The sequence below is a fragment of the Salmo trutta genome, chromosome 1, assembly GCF_901001165.1.
Source record: "Salmo trutta chromosome 1, fSalTru1.1, whole genome shotgun sequence".
Classification (NCBI taxonomy): Eukaryota; Metazoa; Chordata; class Actinopteri; order Salmoniformes; family Salmonidae; genus Salmo; species Salmo trutta.
The window spans coordinates 9,809,249-9,834,549 of record NC_042957.1 but is presented as its reverse complement, the minus strand read 5'-3'; the positions used below and the strand labels follow the sequence as shown (position 1 = coordinate 9,834,549).

Sequence of the window (25,301 nt, the reverse complement as noted above, 5' to 3'; positions counted from 1 at the left end):
AACAATACCTTATCAAGGCCAGACCTCTTCCGTTTTAGCAATGATTGAGTCGAAATGTTTTGACCATGACAGCTTGCTTGCTATCTAGGGCCCAGTCGTTTAGTCCCCTCAACTTGCTCAATCGGCCAAAATTGTTCAATAATAGATCTATAGTTTAGCTTTGAGCGAGTGATTTGTCCCAAAAACGATGCTTTTAGTTTTTGGGACAAAAACTATTTGGGTATGCCTTTCACCTTGCGTTAATTGATTGTGACGTGGGAATTCATACTGTTTGGAAACTGATCCTATGTGTTTGTCTCGGTGTGTGATCACCCTCTAATGGTGGCAATGAGTTACTACATCCACGTGTCTCCTGAATCTGTCACGAGCAAAAAACACTTAGGGGAAGAAATGGATAACATCTGAGAGGACGAGGCGAATAATATATTAATATTATCTATTATAATTTATCACCTTTGATGTCATACAGTATTGAATGACATAAAGTACTTTGCAAAGTTTGGGCGGTACCATGTGACAAATAGAACACTAAGAATAGAGGAATTCACAGTTACGAAGGGAGAGGGTACACAAATGTTTTTAATGACTAGGCAAGTTAAGAAATATTTATAATTTACAATGACGGCATACCAGAAAGAAAAAGATTTCCTGCGGGGACGGGGGCTGGGATTACAAAATAAAAAATAAAAATACGACAAAACACACATCACGACAAGAGACACCACAACACTACATAAAGAGAGACCTAAAACGACAACATAGCATGGCAGCAACACATGGAAACACAGCATGGTATCATGTGACTAATGGTATTTGTTACATGCACCGAAAACAGTGAAATTATAATTTATAAACTCATTCCCAACGATGCCAAGTTAAATAAGAACATGTTTAAACACATGAGAAATAAAACACACAATAATGAAGTTATATACAAGATGAACCTCTACCATATCATTGTGCAGGGATACGTGGTGATTGAAATAGATACAATACGTACAAGTAGGCAGGGGTAAAGTGTCTATACGGTGGGTGTACTGTATGTGTACATGTGTGTAATGTCCGCTGGGCTCAGACGTCAGTTCAACGTCAAAGCAATTCAGAATTATAAAACAAAGCTATTTGATTTTGTGAGCATTCTCATTCATGCATTTCCCAGTACACAATGTAACAATATATTTCCCAGTGCTGTCAAAGCTGAAGTTGGACCACGTTCATTTGCCAAACGTTGTCGAACGTGGTAGATATAAATTCCATGAATAGAGCCTACACATGATTTCTTGTTCTATAGGTCAGAAATGCATTTGAATGATTCTGCATAATACATTTCTATCTGAACGTTCCAAAACGTTGTGTCCTGCTGAACACGTCCCTGTTTTCTCCTGGACGATATTCCCGCGGAATCTCGCGGTAATGACCGGGTTGACCCTGCCCTATGTCTCGCGCACTCGCAGCTCATGCTCGGTATATAAAGGAGGACAACGGCGGGCGAAGGACGGCTGGGAAGGCAGAGTCCGTGTTTGTAAATAAGACCGTTAAAATCTGTGTTTTATTTACAAAAGTTATGCCGGCTATTATTAAGTGTCGTACCCAGTTGTTTTAGGTCGTTATTTTATTTTTTTTGCTCTTATTCCTCGCTTGATTTTCGTGTAATGGCGAGCTCGGCTAACTCGAATCAAGTGGTAAGGATCATTGTCAGAGGTAGTCAGTAAAAACTGATGATGGCAAACTGCTAGCTGCCAAAAAAAAGGTTGGCATTTTGAGTGGAAGCATATTAAAAGCGACTTAGGAAGTATTGTTGGCTAACAGTCGATGTTCTCATTAATAAAAATTATAGCCATAAGTACAACAATCGGCCATTTTAACCCCTTTTCGAAACCATTTGAATCCTCTGCATTTTTTCAGAATACAGCTGGCGAATGGCGTTGGTAACTTGGGCTAATGTTAATACAAGCCAGAAGACAAGTCTTTGGTGAAGCTAACGACATAGTTAGCTAAATAGTAAAATGTGACTTGAGCCTTTTTAATTGCAATGTAGACTAATTTGCAATCTTGGCTGCTAGCTAGCTAGCATGCATCAGCCTACATTTGCTGGTGCGTTTGGAGGAATTTTTGGAAATGTGTTTCCTAGTTAGAACAAAGCTGCAACGTCAGCAAGCCGCCCCAAGCCAAATGTCCTCTTTCCTGGCCCCATCTCTAAAATGACATATTAACTCACTAAAATAAAACAATCTAGATACCAGCAATTCAATTTACATCCATCATTTGAATAGCGACTCCGAGCACCAGGCAATGGTCGCTGAACCCGGCTCGGTAAAATCGCGTCCATGTCTCCTCTCGACGGTTGTGACCCTCCTCCTTTCCGCTGCTCGGTTTTATACAGCCATATTGGCTCTCTAATATAGACTGTCCGGGATGGGAAGGTGCTAGTCAACGCTACGTCACCGGCTCTACATATAAACATCACCGAGCTTTTTATAGTAGGGAGGGAGACTGAGGTCCACCACGACGGACACCGACGAATAAGGACAGTGGTCGCTGTCCATGCGACCATTTTAGTTTGGGGGAATTATGGTCGATTGAAATGTTAGTGTATTTTGTGCATGGCCGATTGAGTTTAACTAGCTCCAACTGATCATTGTCTTTCGGTTGTTTACGTTTTGAGTATACCATAAATGCCGATTGATGTGTTGTTTATGGTGTGAAAGCTCCCGTATGCACATTTGCGGGCTTGTCTTTCGATGATCTAACGTAAGTAGGCCAGGGATGGGTAACTGCCGGGCGGCCCAATAAAACATCTAAATTAATCAGTCGGGGTCTCAACTTACTGTTGAGTTAGAATAAACAAGATGCAATTTTGAAATGTTGGTTGTGCATCAGCAGTCACTCAATCACCCCAAGTTAGATCGGAAAATTAGTCTAGCGGCCAGGTATCTAAACTTGGAAGCATGGTCGAATTACCAACTGGGGTGGGGCCCATTTGATCATCAGTTGTCATAATTAAAACTGCAAACATTTGCCTCCATCCTATGGAAACATGTGTAGAATTGCAGGAAATTAGCTGTACAACTGCACATTTTATCTTTGCCGTATGGCATGAAATTAGTTATAAAATGGCTAAATCTTCTCTCCTCCCCATTGTAAAACGTATAGAATTGCAGCAGCATTCTTGCTTTAAAACGGCAACATGTTCTCTACTCCCCTTGGCTAAATGTGCATAATTGCAGGAAAATAACTTTACAACGTTTCTCTTTGCTGTGTGGGGGGGCTGCTAAAACGTTTTACTTGCATAATTTAATAGTTTCTAACTGATTTAAGATAGTTAAGAATGGCACATTTAGTTGAATGGCACATTTCAGTTGTCACCAGTTGTCACCAAGCAATAATGCAGTTAATGTTAAATAATGCAGCACCCAGCTAACATTAGGCAATAATATGCCGTTGATGGTATATTATGGCCAATATACCACGGCTAAGGGCTGTTCTTATGCACGACGCAACTCTGAGTGCCTGGATACAGCCCTTAGCTGTGGTATATTGGCCATATACTACAAACCCCTGAGGTGCCTTACTGCTATTATAAACTGGTCACCAAGGTGAGTAGAACAGTAAAAAGTACATCACATGATGAACAGTTCTTGTGCTGACGTTGCTTCCAGAGGCAATTTTGGAACTGGTATTGAGTGTTGCAATCGAGGACATACCATTTTTACACTCTTCAGCACTCAGTGGTCCCATTCTGTGAGCTTGTGTGGCCTACCAGCTCGCGGTTGAGCCGTTGTTGCTCCTAGATGTTTCCACTTCACAATAACAGCACTTCCAGTTGACCGTAGCAGCTCAGGCAGGGCAGAAATTTGACAAACTGACTTGTTAGAAAGGTTGCATCCTATGATGGTACCACATTGAAAGTCACTGAGCTCTTCAATAAGGCCATTCTACTGCCAATATTTGTCTATGGAGATTGCATGGCTGTGTGCTCGATTGTATGCAACTGGTGTGGTTGAAATAGCCAAATCGACTAATTTTAAGGGATGTCCACATGCTTTTGTAAACAGTGCATTCAGAAAGTATTCAGACCCCCTTCCCTTTTTCCACATTTTGTTACGTTACAGCCTTATTCTGAAATGGATAAAATAAATTGATTTCTTCATCAATTTCCACACAATACCCCTGTAATGACAAACCAAAAATAGGTTTTTAAAAACATATCACATTTACATAAGTATTCAGACCCTTTACTCAGTACTTTGTTGAAGCACCTTTGGCAGCGATTACAGCCTCAAGCCTTCTTGGGTATGACACTGCAAGCTTGGCACACCTGTATTTGGGGAGTTTCTCCCATTCTCTGCAGATCCTCTCAAGCTCTGTCAGGTTGGATGGGGAGGGTCGCTGCATAGCTATTTTCAGGTCTCCAGAGATGTCTGATTGGGTTCAAGTCCGGGCTCTGGCTGGGCCACTCAAGGACATTCAGAGTCTTGTCCCTAAGCCACTCCTGCGTTGTCTTGACTGTGTGTTTAGGGTCGTTGTCCTGTTGGAAGATGAACCTTCGCCCCCAGTCTGAGGTCCTAAGCGCTGTGGAGCATGTTTTCATCAAGGTTCTCTCTGTACTTTGCTCTGTTCATCTTTCCCTCGATGCTGACTAGTTTCCCAGTCCCTGCCTCTGAAAAACATCCCCACAGCATGATGCTGCCACCACCGTGCTTCACCGTAGGGATGGTGCCAGGTTTCCTCCAGATGTGACGCTTGGCATTCAGGCCAAAAAGTTAAATCTTGGTTTCATCAGACCAGAGAATCTTGTTTCTCATGATCTGAGAGTTTTTAGGTGCCTTTTGGCAAACTCCAAGCGGACTGTCATGTGCCTTTTACTGAGGAGTGGCTTCCAAGGGGTCACTCGACCAGAAAGGCCTGATTGGTGGAGTGCTGTAGAGATGGTTGACCTTCTGGAAGGTTCTCCCATCTCCACAGAGGAACTCTGGAGCTCTGTCAGTGACCATCAGGTTCTTGGTCACCTCTGACCAAGGCCTTTCTCCCCTGATTGCTCAATTTGTCCAGGTGGCCAGCTCTAGGAAAAGTCTTGGTGGTTCCAAACTTCTTCCATTTAAGAGTGATGCGGCCACTGTGTTCTTGGGGACCTCCAATGCTGCAGAAATGTTTTGGTACCCTTCCCCAGATCGGGGTCTCGACACAATCCTGTCTCGGAGCTCTACGGACAATTCCTTTGACCTCATGGCTTGGTTTTTGCTCTGACATGCACTGTCAACTGTGGGACCTTTATATAGACAGGTGTGTGACTTTTCAAATCATGTCCGATCAATTGAATTTACCACAGGTGGCCACCAATCAAGTTGTAGGAACATCTACAACTTGATTGGATGCACCTGAGCTCAATTTCAAGTCTCATAGCAAAGGGTGTGAATACTTATATAAATAAGATATTTCTGCAAAAAAATCTAAACTTGTTTTCGCTTTGTCATTATAGGGTATTGTGTGTGGGTTGATGATATATTTTTACATTTATTTCATCAATTTTAGAATAAGGCTGTAACGTAAACATGTGGAAAAAGTCAAAGGGTCTGAATACTTTCCAAGTGCACTGTATATAGTGTGATGTTTTTATCATACCCGTGCATTCAGGGCTCAAACCACCCAGTTTATAATATACATTAGAGCACTTCTAACAGTACTCTGTTTTCTCAGCCTAAACTGTACAGGTCTGTGATTGAAGATGTTATCAACGAGGTCCGGGAGCTCTTCCTGGATGAGGGGGTGGACGAGCAGGTCCTCATGGAACTCAAAACGGTACAGAACACAGAACTCTTCCTTCTAGTAACATTCCATTCTAGAATGTTGTTCTCTCTTGTCTGCGCTAGTGTTAGCTTCCCTTTTGTAGCTCCCATCTGATGTAGTTTCCACTATGATAACCTCTCTCCCTGTAGTTTAAAAAAAAGTAGAATAGACAATACAAATGTCAAAATGGTGGTCAACAGTCTACCCTCCATTTTAAAGTTCCCTCTCCTCCCCTCTCCTTTAGCTGTGGGAGAACAAGCTAATGCAGAGTAAGGCAGTGGAGGGCTTCAACACAGAGGAGCAGGCGGCCCTCCAGGCAGCAGCCCAGCAGCAGGCACAACAGGCCCAGCAGGCCACCCAGCAAGCCCAGACACAGCAGGTCCTCCTGCCCCCACAGCAGCAAGGTGAGTCCCAGGCATTGGCCCTGACACACCACCTCTGTTGTTCCCGGTAGGCTACATTTGATGTGTTTAGACAGGCAGTCCAATTATTTTACTTTTCACTAATTTGTATTTTGATAAATCAGATCTTTTTCAGAGCTGATCTGATTGTTCAAAAGACCAATTAGTGGGAAAAAGATCAGAATTGGGCTGCCTGTCTAAACGCAGCCATAATGGGCTGGTTTCCCAGACATAGATTAAGCCTAGTCCTAGACAAAAAATATATGTCTAATGGAGATTCTCAATTGATTATGCTTTTAATACTAGGATTTGGCGGGGGGTATTTTACCAAGCAGGTTTGAGGAGTTAGAAAGGTAACTTTGGTCAACTCTGAGTTCAACTTGGGATAACCGTTCAAATGAAAGTGGCTCACCTTTTAAGCCAGGTAAGCTTTTAAGCCCCTTACCCTGAATGAAATGACTGAGCCACCGGTTGAGGACCGATGAAATCAGATTCCCTCCCTCTTGCAAAGATTGCGTCATCATCTCCTTCATTTGAAGAAGACGACTGATTTTTAAATATTTTATTAGTCAGATGTGTTTTTGTGTTTAAATAGTCACGTTAAAATAGTAATGAGAAATGCGTTTTGAGCTTCACACACGGTAAGGTTTGTATGACTTAATACAATAATTGATAATCATTGATAAGCACACCGAAGACGGCATTAACGATAATTAACCTCTCTCGGGTACGTCCCACCTAGTCAACAGCCAGTGGAATCGAGTGGCGCGAAATACAAAAACTTCAATTTCTCAAACATATGACTATTTTACACCATTTTAAAGACAAGACTCTCGTTAATCTAACCACATTGTCCGATTTCAAAAAGGCTTTACAGCGAAACCAAAACATTAGATTATGTTAGGAGAGTACCCAGCCAGAAATAATCACACAGCCATTTTTCAAGCTAGCATATATGTCACAAAAACCAAAACCACAGCTAAATGCAGCACTAACCTTTGATGATCTTCATCAGATGACACTCCTAGGACATTATGTTATACAATACATGCATGCTTTGTTCAATCAAGTTCATATTTATATCAAAAACCAGCTTTTTACATTAGCATGTGACGTTCAGAACTAGCATACACACCGAAAACTTCCGGTGAATTTACTAAATTACTCTTGATAAACGTTTACAAAATACACAGCAATTATTTAAAGAATTATAGATACAGAACTCCTTTATGCAATCGATATGTCAGATTTTAAAATAGCTTTTCGGCAAATGCACATTTTGCAATATTCTGAGTAGATAGCCCGGCCATCATGGCTAGCTAAACAGACACTCGCCAACATCGAGGCTCAGTAAACTCAGAATTACTAGTAGAAAAATTGGATTACCTTTGCTGTTCTTCATCAGAATGCACTCCCAGGACTTCTACTTCAACCACAAATGTTGTTTTGGTTCAAAATAATCCATAGTTATGTTCAAATATCCTCCGTTTTGTTCGTGCGTTCAGGTCCCTATCCGAAGGGCGACGCGCGGACGCATGTCGTGACAAAAGATTTCAAAATATTCCATTACCGTACTTAGAAGCATGTCAAACGCTGTTTAAAATACATTTTTATGCGATTTTTCTCGTGAAATAGCGATAATATTCCAACTGGGCGACGTTGTTTTCGTTCAAAGGCTGAAAGAAAAACATGGCCACTTCTCAGGGCCGCGCATCTCCTGTCTCTGAGCCACCAGCCTGACCACTCACAAACAGCGCTCCTGTACCTAGCCCAGAGACAGCAGAGATCTCATTCCACTTTCTGGCACCTTCAGAGAGCCTATGGGAGCCTTAGAAATTGTCACGTTACAGCAGAGATGCTGTATTTTCGACAGAGATGCCACAGAAGCACAATAAATGGTCAGAGAGGGCACTTCCTTTATGGAATCTTCTCAGGTTTTGGCCTGCCATATGAGTTCTGTTATACTCACAGACACCATTCAAACAGTTTTATAAACTTTAGAGTGTTTTCTATCCAAATCTACAAATTATATGCATATTCTTGTTTCTGGAAAAGAGTAGTAACCAGTTTAAATCGGGTATGTTTTTTATCTGGCCGTGAAAATACTGCCCCCTAGCCCTAAGAAGTTTAATAAAATAAAGATGTGTACTTCTAAGAGTCTATATCACCCCATCGCCTGCTGGAATTTACAATATAATTTTTCATTCATTTCAATAGACTCACCCATGGATTGATGTTTCAGCATTGTTTCAATGAAGAGTCCGGTTGCATAGTTACAAGCCTGCTAGAGTTTAGCGGCAGGCGGACGAGCAAAGTCCACCGTTGTAGTACGAATGAAGCCTTTAACACCTCTGATCATCCTATTTCATCCCTACTGGCTCTACCTCCTGTGTATAAGAATCTTCGGTCATGAAAAGCACTATACAAAAACCCACAGTTCCCTGACACACCTACCTACACCCCTTTAAAGCCACCTACCCACTACACCCCTTTAAAGCCACCTATCTACTACACCCCTTTAAAGCCACCTACCCACTACACCCCTTTAAAGCCACCTATCTACTACACCCCTTTAAAGCCACCTATCTACTACACCCCTTTAAAGCCACCTATCTACTACACCTCTTTAAAGCCACCTACCTTAGCCCATTTAAAACCACCTACCTACATCCCTTTAAAGCCACCTACCTACACCCCTTTAAAGCCACCTACCTACACCCCTTTAAAGACACCTACCTACACCCCTTTAAAGCCACCTACCTACACCCCTTTAAAGCCACCTACTTTAGCCCATTTAAAACCACCTACCTTAACCCATTTAAAGCCACCTACCTTAGCCCATTTAAAGCCACCTACCTTAGCCCATTTAAAACCACCTACCTTAGCCCATTTAAAACCACCTACCTACACCCCTTTAAAGCCACCTACTTTAGCCCATTTAAAACCACCTACCTTAGCCCATTTAAAGCCACCTACCTTAGCCCATTTAAAGCCACCTGCCTTAGCCCATTTAAAGCCACCTACCTTAGCCCATTTAAAGCCTCCTACCTTAGCCCATTTAAAGCCACCTACCTTAGCCCATTTAAAGCCACCTGCCTTAGCCCCTGCCCTGCCGGCTAACTCTGTCCACACTCTTTCTCATTTATAGGACCTTCTATAGCACTTCCCATACTCACAATGTATTTTATAAAATGTTGTGTCCATTAACCCAGGTACAACAGGTCCTTTAAGGTTGCCCAAAATCCATTTCAATAACTACTTAAAATGGCTATCATATCTGCAAACTATATGATTGAACAACAACAATGAAGGCATTGAAAAGAGAATCCTTTCTCATTCACAGTGACAAGCTGGCAATCGACCCGGCCTACTGTCACCAGCGGTAATATTATACATGATTATTACACACACACACACAGTTTGTTCCAAAGCAGCATTTATAAGGAGCTGTATCATAAATGTATAATTACTGAGAAAATGTAATAAATACTGAATACATTTGTATAATTTCTCTCCACAGCACCCCAGCAGCAAGTCATTGTGCAGGATCCTAAAATTCTGCAGCATATGAGTGCAACAGGGATGGTGAGTGGAGTAGTGGGTTTGTCTGTAGCTGGACCACAGGTATAGGACCAGAGTTTCCCACCATAGGACCCTTGAAGAATTAATTCAAATCAATTATAAAGACATTACGAGTGACAGTTTTTCATTGATGTCATATTTCAATGGCATCTGTAAAGTTATCCACGATGAAACCACTGCAGACAGATTCCCCCCGGCTGACATAATGCATGTGTCAATGATGAGAGCCTCACCATTATGAGTGGCTTCCCTTTGAACTCACTCACATGGATTATAGAATAGCTGAGACCCACAGACCCCTCTACACACAAACACACACATGGGCCCCTGTCCACACACGCACACACAGTGTAAACGTGAGAGCTGGCCCTGAGCATGATCGACCAGGCCAGCTGGAGGACAGATGGAAGAGAGAGAGGAGGAGAGGCCACGCAGGAAATAGTTTACTGAGAGCTAAGGATTTCACACTAGATTACAGAGCAGATAAACCTCGAAGAGCTTTGCACTCGTCTGTTCTCTCCCTCCCCCCTCTCCTCTCTATCTGTGTCTCTCTCTCTTTCTCTGTGTCTCTCTCTTTCTCTCTCTGTGTCTCTCTCTGTCTCTCTCTCTCTCTTTGTCTCTGTGTCTCTCTGTCTCTGTGTCTCTCTCTGTGTCTCTCTCTCTCTCCATCTCTGTGTCTCTCTCTCTGTGTCTCTCTCTCTCTCTCTGTGTCTCTCTCTCTCTCTCTGTGTCTCTCTCTCCCTCTCTGTGTCTCTCTCTCTCCCTCTGTCTCTCTCCTCTGTGTCTCTCTCTCTCTCCTCTGTGTCTCCTTCTCTCTCTCGTGTCTCCTCTCCTCTCGCTCTCTGTGTCTCTCTCTCTCTCTCTGTGGTACCTCTCTGTCTCTCTGTGTCTCTCCTGTCCTCTTCCTCTCTCCTCTCTCTCTTCTCTCTGTTCCTCTCCCTCTCTGTTTCTCTCCTCTCATCTCTGTTCCTCTCCTCTCTGTTTCTCTCTCCTCCTCTGGTGTCTCTCTTCTCTCGTGTCTCGCTGTCTCCTCTGTGTCTCTCTCTGCCTCTCTCTCTCTCTCTCTCTCTGTGTCTCTCTCTCTATCTCATCTGTGCCTCTCTCTCTCTCTGTGTCCTCTCTGGTCGCTCTATGTCTCTCTGTCCTCCTCTCCTCTCCCTGTGTCTCTCTCTCTCTCTGTGTCTCTCTTCTCTCTGTGTCTCTCTCTCTCTCTCTGTGTCTCTCTGTGTCTCTCTCTGTCTCTCTGTCTCTCTCTCTCTCTCTGTGTCTCTCTCTCTCTCTGTGTCTCTCTCTCTCACTCTGTGTGTGTTTTTCAGACTAAATAGGAAGTTGTCTCTATTTTCTTCCCTGTTTCCTCTCCAACCTCTCCCCCACCCACCATCTGGTGTTGTCTTCTCAACTGACACCTGTCTTCTGTACAGAATATAGGATTATTATAGCAAATTGCTAGGTTACATTTTAAAAGCTTCTCCAGGCGTTTAAATCTGAGCAGACTCCATCTCAAATAACCTCTCTCTGTGTGTGTGTGTGTGTGTGTGTGTGTGTGTGTGTGTGTGTGTGTGTGTGTGTGTGTGTGTGTGTGTGTGTGTGTGTGTGTGTGTGTGTGTGTGTGTGTGTGTGTGTGTGTGTGTGTGTTCCTGCGTGACTAGGGGTACCCATCTCTCCTGGTATCTGCCTGGTTTGTGATGTGTTTTCTCTGTCTGACCTCTAGAATGCAGCATCCACAGCAGCAACCTTGGCCTTACCAACAGGAATCAGTCCCTACCAACAACTCATCACTAGCCAAGGTATAGCATTTAACATCCCACCAGCTCCAGTCTTCATAATATATTACAACAGTACATATTGATTGATTATAAAATGCAGAAAGATTACCTCACCAAATACCAATTTGTTTTGTTTTTTGTTCTGCCCTGAATTTCTTCTGTCCTTCCCGGGTGATGCACGTCAGGCGGCAATTTGCCCCAGAATATGTATCTTAAAACAGTGGACGGTGTGTACAACTTATACTCCCCACAACATTTAGGAATGACAAACAATTTTTCAGACTTGTTAATATACTTGTTTCTCAACATTCAAAATGTTCTTGATCTGGTCATGGTTTCGCTACTCTGGGTCTTGGGTTTAGTCTCACGAGGTTGGGTCTGGGTCTTGGGGGCTCTGGTCTCCATCTCTCTCTCTCTCCTCTGATCTCGGGTCAGATCCTGAACATACTCTTCATAGCTAAACCGCACCTCTACCCTGTCCCTGACCCCAGGTCAGATCCTCCAGGTGCTGCGTGCGGCTAACGGGACCCAGTACATTATCCAGCCTCAGCAGCAGATGGTCCTTCAGCAGCAGGTCCTTCCTCAGATGCAGCCTGGCGGTGGGCAGGCCCCCGTCATACAGCAGGTACGCCCCATCACACAGGTAGGTCCTATCACTGTCCTCCCAGTGTTTGTAAAAGTTTGAGCCGCCTGGTGCAGGTGGAGGCCTCCAGGTGCAGGTGGAGGTTCCCTGGAGTTAGACCCCCTGGTACAGGTATAGGTCTCCTGATGCAGGTGGAGGCCTCCTGATGCAGGTATAGGCTTCCTGGATTTAGACCTCCTGGTGCAGGTATAGGCCCACTGGTGCAGGTATAGACCCCCTGATGCAGGTATAGGCCTCCTGATGCAGGTATAGGCTCCCTGGAGTTAGACCCCTGGTGCAGGTACTCACAGTTAAACAACATCATGCAGTTAATAGTATTTTCTGAGGCCGCTTGCTCACTAACCAGGGCCAGAACCCTTGGTCCTGTGTCAGAGCTGTGGTAGATCTGAGTTGGGGTTCATTCAGTTTTCAATTCAACAAGTGCCATTGAAAACTGAATGGTGGATTCAAATGGTCATTACTGTGTGGGGTGTAATACCATGTTGCTGTACCCCTCCCCCACAGGTACTGGCTCCTCTCCAGGGAGGACTCCCCCAGCAGACAGGAGTCATCATCCAGCCTCAACAGGTCATCCTCACTGGGAACAAGGTCCAGCAGAATGCACAGGTCAGACCTTACTCACTAGTCACTACACACGGCGTATTATACAAAGTGTTTATTTTAATAAAATATGCTTTAGTATAGCTATATTCAATTTATTTTTACATTCAGCTCTTGACAAGCTATAGATATGCAGATGCCAAAAGGGAATTTTTTATGTTATTATACAGACGATCATGATTACTCTGCTGAACACCCCATCCCCCATCCCACATTCAACCATCTCTCACTAACCTACCCTTCTCAACCCATCCCTCTCTTTAGGTAATGCAGATGACAGGCCAGCCCGGTCAGGTGCAGCAGATCCAGCAGCAGGTCCAACAAGTTCAACAGGTCCAGGGCGGAGCTGCACCAGGAGGTCCACAGCAACAGCAGCAGCCTGCTATGATGCTGCAGGTGGACGGAGCGGGGGACACGTCCTCAGAGGAAGAAGATGAGGAGGAAGAGTATGACGAGGAGGAAGATGAAGAAAAGGAAAAAGATGGAGAGGACGGCCAGGTGGAGGAGGTGGGTAGTCAATGAGACGAGAGAAAGACGTCAACGATTCTGAAACCTTTTACCGTCGAATGTTTGTATGAATCTTTTAATCTCATCTGTAAATCGAGGATAGTTTAATTTGATCTTGATCTCATGACATCACAAGCCAAGTCTAAATTAACCCGACAAATAGTTGAGCTTTACATAACAATTATTACATCTATTAATAAGGTTGGCTACACTTCCAAGATTACAAGCCAGTTACACTACATGGCCAAAAGTATGTGGACACCCCTTCAAATTAGTGGATTCGGCTATTTCAGCCACATCCGTTGGTAACCGGTGTATAAAATTGAGCACACAGCCATGCAATTTCCATAGACAAACATTGACAGTAGAATGGCCTTACTGAAGAGCACAGTGACTTTTAACGTGGCACCGTCATAGGATGCAACCTTTCCAACAAGTTCGTCAAATTTCTGCCCTGCTAGAGCTGCCCCGGTCAACTGTAAGTGCTGTTATTGTGAAGTGGAAACGTCTAGGAGCAACAACGGCTCAGCCGCGAAGTGGTAGGCCATACAACTCACAGAACGGGACGGCCGAGTTCTGAAGCGTGTAGCACTTAAAAATCGTCTGTTCTTGGTTGCAACACTCCCTACCGAGTTCCAAACTGCCTCTGAAAGCAACGCCAGCACAATAACTGTTCGTCGGGAGCTTCATGAAATGGGTTTCCATGGCCGAGCAGCCGCACACAAGCCTAACAACACCATGCACAATGCCACGCGTCGCCTGGAGTGGTGTAAAGCTCACCGCCATTGGACTCTGGAGCAGTGGAAACGCGTTGTCTGGAGTGATGAATCATGCTTCACCATCTGGCTGTCCGATGGAGGAATCTGGGTTTGGTGGATGCCAGGAGAACACTACCTACCCCAATGCATAGTTGCCAACTGTAGTTTAGTGGAGGAGGAATGGTGGTCGGGGGCTGTTTTTCATGGTTCGGGCCCCTGAGTTCCAGTGAAGGAAGATCTTAACGGTACAGCGTACAATTACATTCTAGATGATCCTGTGCTTCCAACTTTGTGGCAACAGTTTGGAGAAGGCCCTTTCCTGTTTCAGCATGACAATGCCCCCGCGCACAAAGCGACATGCAAACAGAAAGAACTTGACTGGCCTGCACAGAGCCCTGACCTCAACCCCATCAAACACCTCTGGGATGAATTGGAACGCCGACTGCGAGCCTGGACTAATCGCTCAATATCAGTTCCCGACCTCACTATTGCCTTCGTGGCTGAATGGAACAAGTCCCTGCAGCAATGTTCCAACATCTAGTGAAAAGCCTTCCCAGAAGAGTTATAGCAACAAAGGGGGGACCAACTCCATATTAATGCCCATGATATTGGAATGAGATGTTCAAGGAGCAGGTGTCCACATACTAGTGTACCTTGGATGTTTCTCGGACAATCTGATGATGATGATGATGATGATGATAAATATAAATAGTAGTAGTAGTACAGGGGCTAAATGAATATAGGGGAAACACTGGATTGAGAGGGATAGATATAATTAACCGTCCCTCACTCTCTCAGGAGCCTCTGAATAGTGAAGATGATGTGAGTGATGAGGAGGACCAAGAACTGTTTGATACAGAGAACGTGGTGGTGTGCCAGTACGACAAGGTAAGATATCTCCGGATTACATTATCGCATGTGTGACCCCAGACTTCCTGTATAGGAGAAACCACAGTGAGGAAACCCCAGATTTCCTGTATAGGGGAAACCACAGTGACGAAACCCCAGACTTCCTGTATAGGAGAAATCACAGTGAGGAAACCCCAGACTTCGTGTGTGTGTTTAGTGAATGTGTGACTGGTATCCCCATCTGCTCCCCTCCTAACCGCCACACTGACACTGTCCCATTGGTTCCCCTCCTCAGAGCCACAGAAGTACACACACAGACTGTAGTGAGAGAGATAGCCCAGTCTGCTGCCCTCGCCCACATTCCTAATGCCCAATTGGTTCCCCCTCAGATCCACAGAAGTAAGAACAAATGGAAGTTCCACCTGAAGGATGGGATCATGAACCTGAACGGCCGAGACTACGTCTTCTCCAAAGCCATCGGGGACGCAGAGTGGTAAAACACACAGCACAAAGTATGCGTCCCAAATAGCACTCTATTACCTATATAGTGCACTACATAGGGAATAGGGTGCCATTTGGAACACAGAAAAGGAACACAACAACAAAAAAACACCACGAAGGAACTCTGGAACTTTCTGTCAAGTTTGAGAAAGAGACTCATCAATAACTATGACCCAGGGAATCATATTTCAGCCAGAGGACCTGGGATGGGTTAGTTTGGGAAGGAAATAAACGTAACACACCACCCAAAACTGTGATACTGACTGATGCACATCTGTATGAATGGTATGTCTGTATTAACACCCAATACCCTACAAGCCTCCCAAGACAAGACACTGAGGATTCCATGCGGCACGGCTGAGGGATCGAAGGAGAAATCTTCTTAGGCTCTTTGTTTGACTGAATTCACCTCTATTTTGACATGACTGTTTTCTCCCACACTTATAGTGGACCAGATATAACCACTGACTTGAGTTGACCCACCCTAAACACTTTATGCCAATAGGTTTGAATCCGGGTCGAAGGTCAGATAAAATATCCAGTGACTGGACAGTGAGTCTTTCGATCCCAGTTGTGTGCCCAGTGATTGGCTAGGAAACCTGTCAGTCAATCCCAGTTTTTTTCAGCGACTGGGCACTACACTGTGAAGTTGACACCAGTGTATTGAGTTAAGATGGCTGTTTTGAAAAAGGCTGACGTTATTAGCTTCATCTGCTTGTAGATCTGGGTCCATGTCACTGATATGATATTCCTGCCACATGTTCTGATGGTCCGTACTAAAAATGCCCTCCTGTTTATCTTGTTGATAGTGATAGCCACTGTGTTCAGCAGTCTAGCTCCCCTCCTGTTGCTGTTTTAATATTGTTTTATTATGATGAAGACCAACACTAAAGGCAAAAGGATGTTTTTATTTTCTCTGAGAGTGCAGAGTCTAAACATTTCTTCCAGAGTCATATATACTGCTCAAAAAAATAAAGGGAACACTGAAATAACACATCCTAGATCTGAATGAATGAAATAATCTTATTAGATACTTTTTTCTTTACATAGTTGAATGTGCTGACAACAAAATCACACAAAAATAATCAATGGAAATCCAATTTATCAACCCATGGAGGTCTGGATTTGGAGTCACACTCAAAATTAAAGTGGAAAACCACACTACAGGCTGATCCAACTTTGATGTAATGTTCTTAAAACAAGTCAAAATGAGGCTCAGTAGTGTGTGTGGCCTCCACGTGCCTGTATGACCTCCCTACAACGCCTGGGCATGCTCCTAATGAGGTGGCGGATGGTCTCCTTAGGGATCTCCTCCCAGACCTGGACTAAAGCGTCCGCCAACTCCTGGACAGTCTGTGGTGCAACATGGCGTTGGTGGATGGAGCGAGACATGATGTCCCAGATGTGCTCAATTGGATTCAGGTCTGGGGAACGGGCGGGCCAGTCCATAGCATCAATGCCTTCCTCTTGCAGGAACCGCTGACACACTCCAGCAACATGAGGTCTAGCATTGTCTTGCATTAGGAGGAACCCAGGGCCAACCGCACCAGCATATGGTCTCACAAGGGGTCTGAGGATCTCATCTCGGTACCTAATGGCAGTCAGGCTACCTCTGGCGAGCACATGGAGGGCTGTGCGGCCCCCCAAAGAAATGCCACCCCACACCATGACTGACCCACCGCCAAACCGGTCATGCTGGAGGATGTTGCAGGCAGCAGAACGTTCTCCACGGCGTCTCCAGACTCTGTCACGTGCTCAGTGTGAACCTGCTTTCATCTGTGAAGAGCACAGGGCGCCAGTGGCGACTTTGACAATCTTGGTGTTCTCTGGCAAATGCCAAACGTCCTGCACGGTGTTGGGCTGTAAGCACAACCCCCACCTGTGGACGTCGGGCCCTCATACCACCCTCATGGAGTCTGTTTCTGACCGTTTGAGCAGACACATGCACATTTGTGGCCTGCTGGAGGTCATTTTGCAGGGCTCTGGCAGTGCTCCTCCTGCTCCTCCTTGCACAAAGGCGGAGGTAGCGGTCCTGCTGCTGGGTTGTTGCCCTCCTACGGCCTCCTCCACGTCTCCTGATGTACTGGCCTGTCTCCTGGTAGCGCCTCCATACTCTGGACACTACGCTGACAGACACAGCAAACCTTCTTGCCACAGCTCGCATTGATGTGCCATCCTGGATGAGCTGCACAACCTGAGCCACTTGTGTGGGTTGTAGACTCCGTCTCATGCTACCACTAGAGTGAAAGCACCGCCAGCATTCAAAAGTGACCAAAACATCAGCCAGGAAGCATAGGAACTGAGAAGTTGTCTGTGGTCCCCACCTGCAGAATCACTCCTTTATTGGGGGTGTCTTGCTAATTGCCTATAATTTCCACCTGTTGTCTATTCCATTTGCACAACAGCTTATGACATTTATTGTCAATCAGTGTTGCTTCCTAAGTGGACAGTTTGATTTCACAGAAGTGTGATTGACTTGGAGTTACATTGTGTTGTTTAAGTGTTCCCTTTATTTTTTTGAGCAGTATATTTAAATATATGTCTCTGATTTCAACCTGTCTGCTTCATGCCCTAATCCTGAATCATCCTATTGTTGACTGTCCCTTTGCAAAGAATCAACCAATGAATGGATAGATACAATTATTGTAAAAATGTCTTCAAAACACTTATCTGAGAGTTTTACTATTTTGTGGATCCGGTCTTCTGATTCAGTACCCGATCAGTACAGCCAGTGGGAGATTTGCACTGTCAGTGTCAACGTATTGTTCAGTCAGTCAGTGGAGTTTGTCCACAGCCACAACATGCCCAATCCTTCTGGCTTATTTTTCTCCTGTGTCTTTGTGTGTATTTATAGTGTTACTCGTTTGAGGTCTGTCTGAGTTCACTGCTTGATCTTGTCATCAGTTCAATGTTGTTGGAATGGTCACCCACATCCTCTTTCTGACGTTACAGTATAAATGGATCATATTTTTATGATTAATTTTTTTCTTTTTTGTAGATGTTTTTGTTGTATTTATTCCTGAAAGCTCAGGCGATTTGTTATATTTTTGAGAGTAAAAAGAAGACAAGAAGCCGCACCAAACTGTGCTCTTATGACCATAACCGCGTGTTGCTTTTCTCCCTATGTTTTTCTGTTGGCTGGACTAGGCTCCATCGCGCTGTGCTCCACGTCATGACTGATGTGTGTATGTATAGCGCTGTGCTCCACGTCATGACTGATGTGTGTATGTATAGCGCTGTGGGTATGTATAGCGCTGTGGGTATGTATAGCGCTGTGGGTATGTATAGCGCTGTGGGTATGTATAGCGCTGTGGGTATGTATAGCGCTGTGGGTATGTATAGCGCTGTGGGTATGTATAGCGCTGTGGGTATGTATAGCGCTGTGCTCCACGTCATGACTGATGTATGTATAGCGCTGTGGGTATGTATAGCGCTGTGGGTATGTATAGCGCTGTGGGTATGTATAGCGCTGTGGGTATGTATAGCGCTGTGCTCCACGTCATGACTGATGTGTGTATGTATAGCGCTGTGTGTATGTATAGCGCTGTGTGTATGTATAGCGCTGTGGGTATGTATAGCGCTGTGGGTATGTATAGCGCTGTGTGTATGTATAGCGCTGTGGGTATGTATAGCGCTGTGTGTATGTATAGCGCTGTGTGTATGTATAGCGCTGTGGGTATGTATAGCGCTGTGGGTATGTATAGCGCTGCGTGTATGTATAGCGCTGCGGGTATGTATAGCGCTGTGTGTATGTATAGCGCTGTGTGTATGTATAGCGCTGTGGGTATGTATAGCGCTGTGGGTATGTATAGCGCTGTGGGTATGTATAGCGCTGTGGGTATGTATAGCGCTGTGGGTATGTATAGCGCTGTGTGTATGTATAGCGCTGTGTGTATATATAGCGCTGTGGGTATGTATAGCGCTGTGTGTATGTATAGCGCTGTGTGTATGTATAGCGCTTGTTGTCTGTCTGTCTGTCTGTCGTGTACTTTTAATCATGATAATGATTTATAAAAGTCCTCTTCACGCCAGGTTCAACTGGGAGGCAACTTGGCGTGTGTTCTCTGCAGTTTTACATTTTTCTTTTAACAGTACCCTTTGCATATTTTTTTTCTCTGAAAGAAGTCAACTGTTTTCAGCTTTTCTTAGTGTCTTTGATTCTATTTGGGTTTAGTGTATATACACATGGCTGTGCAGTCTGACACAATGGCCCAAAAGTCATTCTGTTGATGAACGCATAACGGAACATTTCAGAGTAGGTTCTGGGTCTAGAACAGAGTGGCTTCTAGTTCTAGAACAGAGTGGCTTAGACAAGCAGTAGCATATGACATAAGCCAGAGCCACTCTTCTGCTCAAGTGGTTTTGGAATAAATGGCTCCTGCTCAAGTGGTTTTGGCCATGTATTCCAAAATGATTTTATTGTAGTTCATAATTCCATGTGTTCCAATTCCCTGATGTCATTTCGTACACGTGCCTTTTGGATTTTAATTTGGCTTGCAGCTATCCAAATATATAATGATAAAATAAGCATTTCAAAAGAGGATGTCTCTGGAAACTTTTGTTTTCATGTACCATGTGTTTCAACTGCTGTTCAAATAACTGTTTGAGGGAAATTAATTGTTTGTTTTATAAATCATAGTGTTTTTTAATTTTAAATCAAAGATCTTTGTAAATTACAATAACTTGGAAGGCTGTGCTTTGAATACAACTAATTAGAGAAAGTAGTATTTTATTGAACAGACCCATTGAGTTTTTTGCCTTTGCTAAAAAATGTATTAAAGTAATATGAAAACTGGTTTGTGTATGGCATTCTTTACTGGGATAGTATAATCATGACATTTCAGGGGTAGAAGTTTTAAGAATTCCTGATCTTCTTACTTCAGAAAATAAAAGAATGAAGGTGAAAGGCGACTACATTTCACATACTTTCTCACGGTCGTTTTGAGATTTCAGATCTGAAATGTTTTACATCTGAAAATATGATCAGATACATTCCTTATACTACTGTGATGAAAATGACCCAGAATCACTTTAGTTTTATCCCCATTTTCCACATTTGGACGGGATAATCTAAATAATTGATATCAGTCTGCCGGGTTATGTGGGTGTTGCCCTAATTCCAACCTGGCTGATATACAGGCCCTGTGTTTTAATATGGGTAACGATGAGATACAACATGTTGTCATGACGTTGGCCTGTGGGTAAGGTTTATGACCCCCCCATAAATATCTTTCTCCCTTCCCCTCTCTCTCTGACCCTACTGAAGGACTTGAATAGCCTGTGTTAAATATAGAGAGTCTGGGAACATCAAACAAATGGGGAAAAGGAACCATATTTTGGTAATAAAACCAGTTGGAAATATGCTTGATAACGCAATGAGTATGGAGGTCAGTTCATTGTTATCTGGGACATTATGATTGATGACAGGACGACATAAACTGTACCTGAGAAAGTATACACCCTCTAGTTATCAGAGTCACATGGAATTGTTATGCAATTGAAATGTTTGATATTGAAATTGTTTGTTAGGAGATTAAATGTAATTTTAGCTTCCAAATGAGAGAATTGGGTTTTCATAAGGAAAGTGCCCTGCTCGATCATTGGCCCAACCCTGTGAAGAGACAGGGGTTATAAACGATGAAACACCTCCTTCCCCCCTCTCCACTATATAAGCCTTTGATGAAAAGATAACCGGGAGTTCCAGTACGGGAGGTCTGCAGCCTCTACGTTAGAACGACACACATGTTAACTAAACCATATCAAGGACAGAACTAAGCCAACCTCGGCGTGAGCTATGGTATGAACTGGTATGAACTTTGAGCTTATTCACTACAGAAGTGATACTTCCTAGCCGTTGAGTTAGCCGCTGCTAACGTGGGCTAGGAAAGGACGGACGACGGATCCAGTCTAACAACCAGACGAAGATACCACCACGTATCCAATTTACCACCATTGACATTCTTCCACTACAGGAAGATCTGTTGGCCAACCCGGCCAGCATCTACGACCAATCTACCGACGCGCAGCTCAGAGTAAATATTTATTGCATTTTCCTTTTCCAAATGGGCGGTAATTTAGAATGCATAAGATAATGTATTTACGATAGCATAGCTGCTGTTTGTGGTTCCTAAGTCTTCCCGCCCTTTCATTCAAGCCCAACCCCCTTTCCTTTGTGTAACCAGCCATGATACAGGCTCCGTCCACCAGGACGTTTTCTGTATGACATCATTGGTATTCTGTGTATTTGTAATTCTGTGTGATTAGTTAGGTATTTAGTAAATAAATAATTAAACCCAATTTTGTATTGCTGATTCAACTTGTTAGCCAGGGTTCGTGAAGATAACCAAGAATTTACAAATTTCATTATGAGACTGAAAATAAGTTAAGGGTTAATATTGACTGCTATCGATGTAAAATATTACTAAGTATTTTAAGAGTTTATTCGGAAGATAACAGCTCTATAAACGTTCTTCCGTGGTGCCCCGACTTTCTAGTTAATTACATTTACATGATTAGCTTAATCAGGTAATATTAATTACAGAGAAATCATTTTATAAGTTAGCATGTCATATCACTTAATCCGGCATAGCCAAAGACACGACAATGTGGTAGTGTTGGGTTCTGAGAATATGAAATATACTTATTCATGTCACTGAGGGAGGGTTTAGGGTCTACACCAGAAGTTAATGGTTATAGGAGGAAGGTATATAGTGTGTGCAGTTAAGCTTGGAATGTTTTGAGTGCAGGGAAGCGATCACATGTGGCAGGCGTCGATAAGGGGAGAGACATGGATTAGTGGTGTTGGGGGCCGAGGTCAGGTCATGTTAAAGGAGAAAGAAAAGTTTATGGCCGTTTTACTTCGTTTCCTGCCTAGCAGTAAAGATACAATGTTTGTTCAGATGGGTAGGAGAAGACTCAGCCTAGGAGAAAGGGTTAAATACGAGTGTTTGTGTGAAAATGTTTTAGTCTAATGCAGCTGTATTGATCCTGTGGGAAGAATAAACTTGGTTTAAGCTTTCATAGTGTCTGTAGAGTTTTTACTCTGAGAATTACAACCTAACAGTAATAATGGGACTAGAACCCAGTTAATATAGAGAGCTAGTTCTACCTACTGTAGTTGAATTAGAACCTAACAGTAATAATGGGACTAGAACCCAGTTAATATAGAGAGCTAGTTCTACCTACTGTAGTTGAATTAGAACCCAACAGTAATAATGGGACTAGAACCCAGTTAATATAGAGCGCTAGTTCTACCTACTGTAGTTGAATTAGAACCTAACAGTAATAATGGGACTAGAACCCAGTTAATATAGAGAGCTAGTTCTACCTACTGTAGTTGAATTAGAACCCAACAGTAATAATGGGACTAGAACCCAGTTAATATAGAGAGCTAGTTCTACCTACTGTAGTTGAATTAGAACCCAACAGTAATAATGGGACTAGAACCCAGTTAATATAGAGAGCTAGTTCTACCTACTGTAGTTGACTGTTGGTCACTCTGGATAAGGGTGTCTACTAAATGACTAAGATGTCATGTGGATTCTGCCACTGATTGGAAATGGAAAACAAGAGGGTGGCGTCTTGTCCTAGTTAATCTCTCGGAGTGGAAGAGGAATAATGGACCCTAAATACTCCCAATGGAATAGGCAGGAAGCAGCCTAGTCTTCAGTGAGCACTGGAGTACAGTAGGAGCTGACGTACTGAAGGGTCTGCCGACGTCAGGTGGTGTCTCTTTTGGGCTATACAATTTTAACAGAAGGTGCAGTGAGATAGAGGTTAGAGGCATGTCAGTGACCGAAAGGTAGTTAGTTTCAAATCCCAGGTCTGATGACCATAATCTACCAAGTGAACTGGGTTGATGTGTTTGAATGTATATAACATGTATTTGACCCAGGTCGGCAGGCTTGATGGTGGACATTGCAGTCCATCCAATTATCGTGAATGACTGGCTGTTATTAAAAGACTTGGGACGTGTGATGTAGTTCATTACGTGACTTGTCTCATGTTAATGTGTGTGTGGTTCACTGGCATGGCATGACGGCAGGTGCTCAGTCTGGAAAATCTGGAAGCACTTGATGAATCAGAAAGAGAGGACGGAGTGTTTTTATCTTGTCGTCCACTTCATCATTCTCTTCATTTTGTCTTTGCATAGGTTAGCAGAGCATGGTGTAACACTCCAGTAGTTATATGAGAGGATGGCCCTTGACCTTTTAACAGCAGCACATTGACTACTACTTGACCATTCAAGAGCAGCTCACTGACTACACCTACTGACCCGTAGAGACGAGTGTACAAGAAGTGAAAAGTCAACACGCTCTTTCACATCATCTCTCTGTCTCTCATCTCCCTCTAATGTATTTAAGTAGAGAAACCCAATATGGCAGCATGGTGCACGTTGTCCATCCAAAGAGCCCTGCCCTGCTGCTTATTTGAGGAGCGGCTGGGAGATGAGAGGTTTATACCAGGAGAGGAAGGGGCCAGGCCTGGATAGGACTGGGAGGTGAGAGGTTTATACCAGGAGAGGAAGGGGCCAGGCCAGGGCTGGGAGATGAGAGGTTTATACCAGGAGAGGAAGGGGCCAGGCCAGGGCTGGGAGATGAGAGGTTTATACCAGGAGAGGAAGGGGCCAGGCCTGGATAGGACTGGGAGGTGAGAGGTTTATACCAGGAGAGGAAGGGGCCAGGCCAGGGCTGGGAGATGAGAGGTTTATACCAGGAGAGGAAGGGGCCAGGCCAGGGCTGGGAGATGAGAGGTTTATACCAGGAGAGGAAGGGGCCAGGCCAGGGCTGGGAGATGAGAGGTTTATACCAGGAGAGGAAGGGGCCAGGCCTGGATAGGGCAGGGAGATGAGAGGTTTATACTAGGAGAGGAAGGGGCCAGGCCTGGATAGGACTGGGAGGTGAGAGGTTTATACCAGGAGAGGAAGGGGCCAGACCAGGGCTGGGAGATGAGAGGTTTATACCAGGAGAGGAAGGGGCCAGGCCAGGGCTGGGAGATGAGAGGTTTATACCAGGAGAGGAAGGGGCCAGGCCTGGATAGGGCTGGGAGATGAGAGGTTTATACCAGGAGAGGAAGGGGCCAGGCCTGGATAGGGCAGGGAGATGAGAGGTTTATACCAGGAGAGGAAGGGGCCAGGCCTGGATAGGACTGGGAGGTGAGAGGTTTATACCAGGAGAGGAAGGAGCCAGACCAGGGCTGGGAGATGAGAGGTTTATACCAGGAGAGGAAGGGACCAGGATAGAGCTAGAGAGAAGAATGGAATGAAATTGATTCAATGAAACACAAGTCAGTTTGTTTGACCCTGTCAGTAGACCATGACTGTCTTTTTTCTGTTTGATGAATATTTGATTAGTTTGTGCCATGGGAGAACATACTGTAATTGTGTTATATCATTATGTACTCTGGTGAATTCAAGATCTGTCTCACCCCTCTAATGGGTTTGATGGCTGTATTTTGTTTTATTATACCACAGTCCGTCCGTATCAAAGACTAGTAACCTTATTGTATCAATCAATTATTTTTCTCATTCTATGAAAGAAAAAAACAGAACATTTGGAAATCCATCAAAATCTAACAAAAGGCCAAGAACCTCTTTTTAGCTCAACTGAAGAGTTGCAAATTACTTTGGCCTCCTCGAAGAAAGAAAAAAAATACAAAATTATCCCTTTTTCCAGCAAGGTTTATTCCCTAGCATTTCTCTGAAAATGTCACAGTGCAGTTCAAATGCTGTACAGATGGCAAGCGGGCGGTCATTAGCAGAAGGTGTGCCTTAATCCCTTAAAGTCTCTCTCTATAGCTACAGCTTGCTTTACACGTCAGTGTTTGGTTTGGTGGAAAGCTTCTCAATTTTTCCAAATGTTTTTCCTATCTAAAATAGTCAGTATTTCTTTTTTTTTTTTATCTACTA

General features: G+C 44.0%; 1 protein-coding gene across 5 annotated transcripts; it reads left to right on the top strand.

The window, feature by feature from the left end:
- Positions 1-1,464: 1,464 nt before the first annotated feature.
- On the top strand, positions 1,465-16,370 carry LOC115158135 (transcription initiation factor IIA subunit 1). 5 transcript variants are annotated; one of them, XM_029706838.1, is made up of 12 exons: positions 1,465-1,682; positions 5,698-5,799; positions 6,032-6,191; positions 9,532-9,570; positions 9,709-9,773; positions 11,482-11,557; positions 11,722-11,763; positions 12,028-12,161; positions 12,684-12,785; positions 13,044-13,286; positions 14,843-14,932; positions 15,283-16,370. In XM_029706838.1, exons 1-12 carry the CDS (start codon positions 1,653-1,655, stop codon positions 15,388-15,390), a joined length of 1,191 nt encoding a protein of 396 aa, XP_029562698.1. In that variant the 5' UTR covers positions 1,465-1,652; the 3' UTR covers positions 15,391-16,370. The 5 variants fall into 5 exon arrangements, with proteins under 5 accessions (XP_029562698.1, XP_029562615.1, XP_029562874.1 ...); XM_029706755.1 differs by having other exon boundaries at positions 12,028-12,179; XM_029707100.1 differs by lacking the exon at positions 1,465-1,682 and adding an exon at positions 2,483-2,586 and having other exon boundaries at positions 12,028-12,179.
- The last annotated feature ends 8,931 nt before the right edge of the window (positions 16,371-25,301 follow it).